The 11251-nt window shown below is 46.2% G+C and overlaps 1 protein-coding gene across 2 annotated transcripts in view; it reads left to right on the top strand.

Moving 5' to 3' along the window:
- ZNF507 (zinc finger protein 507) overlaps positions 1 to 11251 on the top strand; it is a 48259-nt gene that overhangs the window by 25923 nt on the left and 11085 nt on the right. Inside the window, exons 4-5 of one of the 2 annotated variants that reach the window (XM_019505622.1) lie at positions 2943 to 3057; positions 9432 to 9536. In XM_019505622.1, coding sequence (XP_019361167.1) covers positions 2943 to 3057; positions 9432 to 9536 — 220 coding nt within the window. The remainder of the gene's footprint in view (positions 1 to 2942; positions 3058 to 9431; positions 9537 to 11251) is intronic. The other variant, XM_019505623.1, reaches the window with a different exon arrangement.

Here is an 11251-nt window from a genome sequence, read left to right as displayed (position 1 = left end):
AAATTGTTGCATAAATTGCTGATTTTATCCCCTGGAGGCTAGTCCAATTCACCTCTAGAAGAGAGTCACACTTTCAGGCTGGATCCAACTCTATTTTATTGCTTGCAAGCAGGCCGACAGAGGAGCTTGTTGCTCAGATCAGTGTCGACCCTAAACAAAGAGCGCACCAGGCTTTTATTGAGCTAGCATTCTTTTCAGTTGAGGTGTTACATTTTAATTGGTCATTTCAAACCAAAACCTGAGCAACCTATAAGACATAGGTAGTGGGCCATCCTGTACCATGTGGGTGGAAAGTTACAGAATGCAGGGGTTAATACTAAAACAAGGAACAAAGAAACATAGAGAAAAGTATCTATTTTCGCTACATTTCTAAAACATTCAAAGCTCTATTGAATATCAGGAAGAATACAAAAGAACAGTGGTAAGCAACAATTACATGTATTATCCATGAAATATCCATGACTTCACTTTTGTGTTGAAGTACTTCTTAAGAGCATAGGATGGGAAGGGGCCTCCTAGGTCACTGGATCCAGTCCCCTGCACTTGCCAACTGTTGTTAACAAAAGGAGTCCCCAAAATTGTCACTTTGAAACCTCAGCCACAACTACAAGGAACAATATCCACAGCACCACCCTATATCATACCAACCGCAAAACTTGGGGAGATGAGGGCCCATGAATGCAATAGCAGGGAAGTAGTTAGTAAGTATATGCTGAGATAATCCTATGAAATCCACACTCAGTGTTGAAGCCAGAATGATTGGGATAAACTGGAGGAGTGGTCCAAAATCAATCAGATGAATGTACCAAAAACAAGTGCAAAGTCCTGGCCTTGGGATGGATTAATTGCATGCACAAACAGACTGGGGAATAACTGGCTAGGCTACAGTATTGAAGAGATGAACCTGGGGGTTACACTAGATCAGGGGTCTGCAATGTTTTTGAGCCAAGTGCCAAGAAACCCTGCAACCTGGACTTCAAAGATGTTGGCATGCCAGGGGCAGATGGCAGGGAGTCACGAGGGGCCCAGTCCTTGTTGTGGTGGCCCGTTCCCCTTGAGGTGCGCATGCAGCTACAGCCAACAATAAGCCAGGCTTGGGCTCTGGACACCAGTACAGCCACTTGCAACCTTGTGACTGCCTATTGAAAGCAGTCTGGGCTGTGTCTGGATTGCTACTTCCATGTGAGGGGAGAGGAAGCTGCTTCAGGGGCCAGCTGTCCGTTCTCCTCCCCACTCCCCAGAAAGCTAATACCGGCAGCAGCTGCAGCAGATGTCCAGTGTCCCGCATCTCCTGATCACAAGGCATTGGCTGAGCAAAGGGGCAGAGCGAACACAAAACAAATGGTATGGGGGAGGGAGGGGAGCAAGTTTGCTGCTGCTTCCTCCCACAAAGCAAAGATTTACAAACCAAAGACACCATTCAAATGAATGTAACTTCTCCTTCCCAGCCCCAAATGCACAGAGGCAGCATGCTGGGAATGGAGGGAAAGACAAGGGGACCTGCTGCTAGCTGCCAGGCATGGGCACTGCAAGGCAGGGAGTGCAGGGAACCCCTTTGCTGGGACCTGCAGAGAAGCCCTGCCACAGAGCCTAGGCTGCTTACAGCAGGGCTTGCAGCCTTCCCTGCTTACAGCCTCCCTACTTCCTGCTGAAAGCAGCCTGGGCTCTGTGGCTGGCAACAACTGACCAGAGCCCAGGCCAGCTGTGGCATGCCAAGCAAAATGGCCTCATGTGCCATGCTCTGGCATGCGTGCCGGGGGTTGCTGACCCCTGCAGTAGACCATAAGCTGAATATGAGTAAATAGTGCTCTTATTGCAAAACAAGCCAATAGCAGCATATGGAGTTGTATTAATAGGAGTGTCACTTTCAAATCAAAAGAAGAGATTTTGCAGTGGTGACCTCAGCTGCATCCAGTTTTGGGCTGCGCACTTCAAGAAGGATGTGTACAGTTTAGAAAGAGTCTAGCACAGAGCAAGAAAAATAAGGGGCCTGGGAGGCAAGACTTGTGAGGAAAGGTTGAAAGAACTAGAGTTATTTAGTGTGTACATGAAAAGATGGGGTTGGGGGTGGGGGGTGGATTTTAATCCCTAAAGGACAATTACAGTGGATGGAGATGGGCTTTTCTTTGTGGCCATCAGTGACACATCGTAGTGCACCATAGGTGTATGAGCAATGCCCTCAAGCTTCAGCAGAGGAAATTTAGGTTGGAGATTAGGAGGAACTTTCTGACTATGAAGGTGGTCAAACATTGGAACAGGTGACCTAGAGAAGTTGTGGATCTCTGTCCTTCAAAGTTTTCAAGAGTAGGTTGGACAGATGCTTGCCTGGGATGAGTTAGTCAGAGATGCTCCTGTCTTGGAGGGGGGCGTGGAATAGATGACCTTGTGAGGCCCCTTCCAGCCCTACTTTCCTGTGATCCTGTGTTACAGAGGAAAGCAAAGCCCCATCCAAAGTCTATTCCAATCTGATCCAGAGAAAAAATTCTTTCCTGACCTCAGAACTGGTAATCGGTGTGTCCCTCAGGATTTCTTGTACCAAATGGAGCATCAGTGCGAGTCAGAAACTCCCAGCCTTAATTGTGACTCAAAGGCGAAAATACCCCCAGAAGCCAGTAGCATTCATGAAGAAGAAAAAACGTTTTCCTGACCCCAGCAAAGCCCTGAGCAATGGGATTACCAGATACTTTCTGCACTGTGGCATTACCTTTATACCGTAACTTAAGGTTCACAGTTGCTTGATTCCACATCTCACATACATCGTGTGTCAGTGTAGAGTGGTGTGTCACAGCTCCCTGTCCTGTCATACCATGCCTTCCATAGACTCATCCATTAACGTCAAAACGTCAGGTTTCATAAGCCCATTCTGCGCTGAAACTATTATCCTAGAACTTCATGTACAGGAGAATGTGTATCTCTGAAATTACAAAATGTATTCTATACAGGAAATAAATCTTCAGTCCAGAAACTCTATAGATGCGATGTATGTGATTACACAAGCACAACCTATGTTGGCGTACGAAACCACAGACGGATTCATAATTCTGATAAGCCATACAGGTAAGTGTCTTTGCTTAACGTTGACTATTTCTGGCTGCTTGAACCATTGTTCTTTTTAACTAAAGGTACTAAACGTTGAACATTTTTAAGGGCATCATTGAAGAAAGAACTTAACTGTGGTAATTTAATAGTTCTCCTACAAAGCAGAAGGAACCATACCTGCTGTGGTTTGTTCAAACCACAAAATTCAGAACCATCAACTTTCCTACTCTGCTTGTTGTGTGTTTGAAATGTCACTGTGGAGTTTGCCTGGAAATACTAATGCACAACAACAAAACTCTCACAAACAAAACAGCAATAATGTGTCTTTAGAACAGGGGTGGGCAAAATGGTGGATGTGGCTGGTGGCAGGACTCCATTTCCCAGCAGCCCCTGCCTGTGTAGCTCGTGGCTGGTCTCCATGGAGACCCCAGGAGCGCAGGGCCACAGAACCTGGGCTTTGCGCTGGACAACAAGGCCCTGCGCTGTCACAGCCCATGCTGTCATGCCCCCACGCTCCTGGGGTCTCCAAGGAGACCAACAAGGCACTGCCTGCAGGGCACGAGGCTGGGTGGGGGCTGCGCCGGGGCCAGGATCTTGTGGTAATGACAGCACAGGGCAGAGCTGCAATCCGCTCCCTGCACGTCCCTGCCTGCAGAACCCTCGTTCGTCGCAGGGAAGTGCAAGCAACAGATTATGGCACTGCCCCAACCTCACCCTGTGCTGTCACCGCCACAAGATCCCGGTAGCAGCTCCCTGCCCAGCCGCATGCCCTGCTTGCGCAGCTCCTGGCCAGTCTCTATGGAGACCCAGGGAGTGCAGGGCATGACACACAGGCTGGGTTGGCAAGGTTCTACGCTGTGTGCTATCCACTGTCACACTCCCGGGGTCTCCGTGGAGACCAGCCAGGAGCTGCACGGGCAGGGGCTGCTGGGAAATGGAGTCAGTTGCAGACCCAATGCAGCCCACTGGCAGGACTTTGCCCATTTCTGCTTTAAAAGTTGAACAGAAACTTGGTTGTGGCAGGTAGGGATGTAAATATTTTTAAAATATTTGTTAAATCTCCTCTAATTATATCGTTTAAATGAGTAACCGATAACACAGCAGATTGGAGACACAGCTGCTGCTGAGAGCCACTCCTGGTCCACCCTGCCCTTTGACTAGGGGGAGGAGGCATGCCCACCCAGACAACACAGCCCACTTGAAGCCCTGGGCTGGGAGGTAGCACCTGTGAATGAGCAGCTAATTGCTTAATTGATGAGTGCTTGGGTTGCTGGGTTTTTTTCCTCTTAGGGTATGGGTACTAATCCCCCTCCACTCTTCTCCCTCCCTCCTGGCTGCCTAGCTGCCTTCTGATTTCTGCTGGGGCACCACACAGCTTCCCTTCCCCCCTCCCCTGCCAGACTGGGCCCACCCCAAGCTAAGGAGTAACTGGCAAGATAAACAGATATTACTGAGCTTATCAATTAAACCCTTTCACATCCTTAGGGACAGGAGTAAATAATGAAAAGGGAAGGAAGGGGAAGGAAAATGGATAAATAGGAATAGGTTAAAACTATAGTCCTTGTGATAAAATGTATAATGTGATAGAAAATCAACTTTAGATAGGTCAAAGGTGTCCTTACAAGTTTGTTCTATGTAAATATTTCTGGAGAAACATCAATCCCAGATGTACAGTGATTAAGGTTTATTAAATTATTCCCACATATTTACCTAGAGGCAGCATAAATTAAATAGTACTTTGTATACATTCAGAGTTTACTCTGAAGGTCTTTACAGATTCACTATAAGCCACTACCTTCCTCACTCTTTTTTCCTACATCCTGCCAAGCTTCAAGCTGCCAACTGTCCTATTTTAGAATCCATAAAAGCCTCTTCTCTGAGCAGACTATCTAAATATCCAGTGCCTTTAGTCCTACTGCTGACAAACTGGTTCACTCTTTTGATATTTAAGATAACTAAACAAATAAAGATTGTTTCAGATTTCTTATATTTTGGGGAAGTATTATCTCTTAAGGGATATTTTAAAGAGTAGTGGCAAGAAATAAATCGTATTTGCTTCTTGAGCTGTGAAAGATGCAAAGACCATAACATTTTTAAAAAGTTACATGTTGTATATAACTATAATTCAGGAAATAGGTTCCTTAGTCTTGTAGAATTTAGAAGAACGGTTTATTCTCTTCCCTGCGTTTTTGTTGTACAGGATGCCTCTTTTTGTCCTCGTCATAATGCTTATTAATATTTGAAGAACTAAAAGAAAAATCATGTAGATATGCAGGTAGATCATAGTTTGAGTTCCTATCCCAATGTAAGTATTTTATATGTATATAGGAATCACATTGGCTGTTTTTCATGGATATCTTTGCAACTTCCATGGAGGTGATATACTAATGACTTGCAGTTTCCTGTAATTACAAGTAATCAGTAATAGGTATTTTAATTATAAAGCTTTTTTGTTTTAGTTTTTTACCTTACATCATAATCATTCTGTACCTTTCTGATATTTGATCTGTCATACCTGACTTTTCAATTTATTTGAAAGAAATAACTGAATTCTTGAAAAATATACCCATATAACATTTTAGTTGTTTAAAGCATTCCAAACTGAAGCAATTCATCTTCTCTGCCTAGAAAGATTTGTAATCTTTGCCTGTCATATATTTGTATTTAAGCATCACAAATTGCTTTGCATAGAATGTATAGATTTAAGACGGGGTGGGCAATTATTTTGGCTGGAGGGCCACAAACTGAGTTTTGGTGAGCTGTCGAGGCCACACATATGAAATCTTTTAGAGGATATCATTTTAACAAATTATAGGTAAAAAAAAAATCATACACTAAAAATCAAACATCTGCTATATCATATCTTAATTTTATAGCAAAAAATAATTTTTTCCTGCTTCATGTTTTTTGAATAGTATATATAGAAGCAATTATATAATAGCTCAAAATAGTCTTACTTTTGTATATTGTGAGGGGTGGGTGTGCGTGTGGGGGGGGCTGCATATGTGCTAGGTCCTGGGAGGTGGCCGGGTGGGGGGCCGGGCAGGGGATGCATGCAGCAGAGCTGGTACAGTCTGCTGCCCAACCCCATCCCTCCACAGCTGCTCCCACAGTGTTGGATTAGCCCACGCCCACCCTGTGCCCTCCAGACAGCACCACCCTGGCCCCGGCCAGTGCACACAGCTTCTTAGCAGGGCTGCTGCTAAATTTCCCCTGCCTCCAGCAGCTACTCCTCTTCCTGCCCCAGCTGTCCTGTTCCGGGCAACAGGTAACATAGGGAAGCTGTGGGGATGTATGCCAGGCATCACATGCCAAGCCAGGAAGTCGGGAAGCTGTATCCAGGCGGCTTCTGCCCCTACATGTGGGGCGCCAGGTCCCAGCTGTTTTCCGCCCATTTGGCTGCCTTCAAGTACTCATTGCGGGCAAAGTGGATGGAAGGCAGCCAGGAGCTGCCCAGGAGCTGGACCTGGAGCCCCATGCACTGGGGCAGGAGCCACCTGGCTGCAGGTCCTCCACTGCCTGACTGGGCATCTGCTGGCCAGCACATGTCCCCACGACTTCCCTGCACTGCCTGCTGCCTGGAACGGGGAAGGAAGAGGAGCTGCGGGAGCAGGGGAGCTGAACAGTAGGACTGTGTAAAGCTTCAGTCCCTGATTCGATTCGGTGGGGATTCAGCCCGATTCAGTAGCCGAATCTCCGAATCGAATCAGGAGATGCTTTAATCCAGGGGCGGGCAATTATTTTGGGCGAAGGGCTGCTTACCCAGTTTTGGAAGGCTGTCGAGGGCCGCATGACAGGTGCCCCACGCCTTGACAGGTGCCCTGCCCCCTGGTCACCATCTTGGGACCAGTGTCCCAGGGCCAACATTGGTGGGGCCCAGAACAGGGCACAGGCCAGCAGGAGTCTGTGGAGCCAGGCTGAGGTGCACCAGCAGGGAGTGGGGAGCTGGCCCAGCGCAATAGAGCCCCTGCCAGCTGGGACCCCATGCTTCTGCTATGGGGTTGGTGAGGGGCCACTTTTCCCCGCATTCAGCACCAGTTTGTAATCCACCCCACTGCCAGCCTAGCAGTGGAGCCAGGTTACAAGCTGGTGCTGAGTGTGGGGAGTGGGGAAGAAAGCAGCCCCTCCCCGCCCCATGCCTGGTGCCCCACGTTGCAGCCACTCGCAGCTTGCCTGGGGCTGCCTGTGCCTGCTCTGGACAGCCCTGCATGGGCTGCGAGCGCCTGCAGCAGGGAGCACTGGGCATGGTGCAGGTGAAGGGCCGCTCTTCTCCGCACAAGGAAGGAGCCCAGGGAAAAGCTGAGCGCGGGGGGGGGGGGGGGAAGCAGCCCCTCCCCCATCCCATGCCCGATGCCCCGCACTTCAGGCTCTCACAGCCCGCATGGGGCTGTCCTGAGCGGGCACAGGCAGTCCCATGTGGGCTGCAAGCAGCTGCAGCACAGGGCGTGGCTGGGGAGGAGCCACTTCCCCACCCCGCACTCCTTCCTTGCCCGGGTCCTTCCCCCCCACGCTTACCTGAGCTTCCCGCGCCAGGGCAGCCATGTGCTCCCAGCCCAGAAACCCCGGCTGGGGGTCAGGGCCAGGTGGGCCCCACTGTTGTTGGAGCCTGCCAGGCTTCCCCTGGGTCCTGCTGCCCTTGGTTCCTGTCATTTTTGACAGGAACCAAGGGCAAAGAAATACTGATTTTTCTACAATTTTTTAGGGGCCCCATGGGCTGGATAGAATGGCCTTTGGCCCACAGGCCGTATTTTGCCCACCCCTGCTTAAATCTCTCCAAATTGAATCAGAACACTCCAAATCAATTCAGAGAGATTTGGAAAAATTCAGCCATTCAGATGTAGACAGAGCTTTAAATGGTTTTTCTATATACTTCAAGGTACCAGGTGGCTCACCAATGCTGTGATGGTGGGGCAGATAGACCGTCCCACAGGAGCACGGGGGGCTCTCCAGCATGCTCGGCAGCAGACCTGGAAGTGGACCAGAAGCACTTCTGGTTTACTTCTGGGTCCAGCGGGGAGTGTGTGAAGGGGCCACCCCACACCTCCTTGGCTCCATGACTGGTGCCTCCTGGGTCTGATGGGGGCACGCGGGGTCCCCCGTGGCTGATCACCGAGCCAGTGGAGCGCAGGGGCCCCCCAGCATGTACCCCAGTGGACCTGGAAATGGACCAGAAGTACTTCCAGTCCACTTCCGGGTTCACTGCCAGACACGTGGGGGGACCCCCTGTGTTCCTGTGGGACACTCCACCCCACCATCGCAGCGTTCATGAGCTGCGCCTAGTACCTCAAGGTATGTAGAAAAAGCATTTAAACTTGTGTCTGTGGCCGAATTGCTGATTCTTCAAATCAGCATCAAATCTTTAGATTCAGATTTGGCTGAATCGAATTGGGGACAGCGATCCAAATCAACGAATCGAATCACTGTCCCCGATTTTGGGCCGAATCCAAACTGAATGTGGCCCATTTCGCACACCCCTACTGATCAGTACCCAAGTGGCTGCAGCTGCACTAGGAGCAGCCCTGCCGGGAAGTCACACGCTGGCTGGGGCTGGGGTGGTGCTGTGTGACTGGCATAGGGTGGGCTGTGGCAGGAATGCCATGGGAGCAGTTGGCATTGATGCAGTCACTTGATTGGTGCCTTGCCTGTCTGCAGGCTGGATCCAATCACTTGGTCGGTCAAATTATCCTTCCCGATTAGGCTATTCAAAGGTTTGTGAGGTTTGAAGGGGTTTAGGGACCAGGGGATGGTGGTTGCTGCTGCAACTGCTGCTAATTCTTTTCACGGGATATTTTGACATTTAGATAAGTAAATAGTGCAATGTGCCATTGTCTCCCCTGGACATTTCAGGCCTGTTGATTTCATTCCCATCTTCAGTTTAAGTTGTTAAAATGTCTCATGCTTTCAGGCTAAGTCATTTTATTAACATATGAAAGGTAACACTATACATGGAAAATGTGGCTGTCTTAATGCAGGGACTTACAGAAGGGTTATATACTTGAGACAGATGTCCTATTCATAAGCATACACCACTTATAAAGTGTAAACTTTTATGGCCACATTTTACCTTTGTCTTACTTAGCCAGGCATTTACATACCATGGCCATCACTAGGGTATGCAGTCCCCTTTTACACTGAAATTTTGACTTGCGTGAAATTTCACAGGATGAAAATAAGGACCACATTTGAACCTAGAAAATTTTACTTTTACACTTTTTATGATTTTGAAAATCTATGTAGTTTCTTAAATAGAAATTAATACAGAAGTTTATAAATATGTTATTTGCTTTAATCATAGGCTTTCAAAAATACCTCTTTGACTGTATCTTAGACTTTTATTTGTGATAATTTAATATCAGGTTGTTGGGTTCATTTGTTCTTTGTTGTTTCTTCAGATGTCGAGTATGTGACTTCGCCACAACAAATATGAATAGTTTGAAGTGTCACATGAGGCGCCACCCTCAGGAGCATCAGGCAGTGCAGTTAATGGAACAGTACAAGTATGTGGAAGTTAAAACTTAAAAGGGTTTGTTACCTTCTGAAATAAAGGAGGATCTAATACCATTGCTTCCTCTGAAGCTTAAGTCAAAAATAGGTTGGGTAGTCATATTTTTTTCCTCAGATTTGTTCTCTGTTCCCAGTTGATTAATGTTTGTATGAAATACAAAAGTCAGTAATGCCAACTTTGTATCCTTGCTGTCCCACTTTGAGAACCTGAACAGTGGTTCATGTTTTGGATGTTTGATAAACAAATTCTAATGCTAAACTGTTTATATCTGCTACACACTTAAACAAAACTTTACTATAAAACATTTAATATGTTAATTTAACTGCCTAAGTCTAGTGCTAGCTTTCAGCAAAAATAAAAACCTAAAAGAGGAAACAAGAACAAAAACTGAACACCTTCTGCTACACAGCTTAGCAAGCAACTGAAATAATACAGATAAAACATAGAATTTTCCCTTCTTCCCATTCAACTTAGAAACAAACCTCTCCCACTGCATCTCTTCCCAATGTACTTTCAGCAGCACTAGGTATCAGTTGTATCAATAATAGAATATCAGATACCCTACACAGTCACTTTTTGCACACTACAGCAAAGTGTTCTACAGTGTCACCTACATTACTGCAGGCTTCTGCACCTTGGCCTCTTGTGTCCCAGAGGAACTACTCTGTTAAAGTCTGCTAGATAATTGTTTCTTCAGAAGGTCAGTTTAAAACATCTAGAACAGTGAAGTTTAATAATTCCACACAGTTTAGCCTCTAGGGCAAATTAACCTGAATTCTGTAGGATAATTTCAGGATCTGCAATCCAGGTACTAAACATAATGAAAACATGATACGACTTCTGTTGGCTGTCTTACAAGCTGAATTCAAACTGCAAAAATAAATGTTAAGTGTTATTCTCCTACCTTCATTGTCTTTTAACTTACAGTTTTAATGAAAGTACATTGTAAAAGTACATTCTGAAAAGCATCAGTCAAGATCAGCAAACTGCTTTCCCTTCATTTTCTATTCCCGTATTTTCCCTGGAATCATTGTACATTGTATCCTGGATGATGAGCAATCTGTGGCTCCCTCTGCTTTGATTGGAAATGGATAGACAATTGAAAGCAGCTAGTGGTATTTAAAGCTCATGGTGTTATAGAACTCGTAAAATTGAAGTGCTCAGTAAATAAGTCAGAGGTCCTTTTAACAAAGACAAAGTAAACATCAAACTCTTTCATATACTTGCTAGCTTTCCATCTGCACACTGAATAAGGCAAGGAGGTATTTCAGAAAAGAAATAGGCAATCATTTAATTAAGAGTATAGTAATACATGTGCATGTGAGGGTAGAAGTACAGTGGTTTGGGCAACCTTTTCCTTTTGGTATCTCCTGGCTCAGCATTTCACTTTGCACATTCTTTTTTTACCTTTGTTTTCCTGATTAAGAGGTCATTTGAGATTTTAAAGCTGTGCTTTGGGTTAACATTTATTAAATTGGCTCGATGATAATGTAGCAGTCTCATTAGGTTAGTAAAGTTTTCAATCAGACTGAGACTTCTATTGGTTCTAATTTGAGAGAGTACACTTTTTTTAAAAAAAGATCTTCAATTAAAAATAGGACAAGTAGAATAAAATACTTGATGATGGTTACTGGAGACCTTGAGCTAAAAAGAGTCTCCAGACTGACAGGATTACCTTATTACACCTGCATGTGTAGAGTATACTAA

The sequence above is a fragment of the Gavialis gangeticus genome, unplaced genomic scaffold (genome assembly GCF_001723915.1).
Source record: "Gavialis gangeticus isolate Ggan-Ray unplaced genomic scaffold, GavGan_comp1, whole genome shotgun sequence".
NCBI classification, from domain to species: Eukaryota; Metazoa; Chordata; order Crocodylia; family Gavialidae; genus Gavialis; species Gavialis gangeticus.
This window is presented reverse-complemented; position numbering and strand designations above follow the sequence as displayed.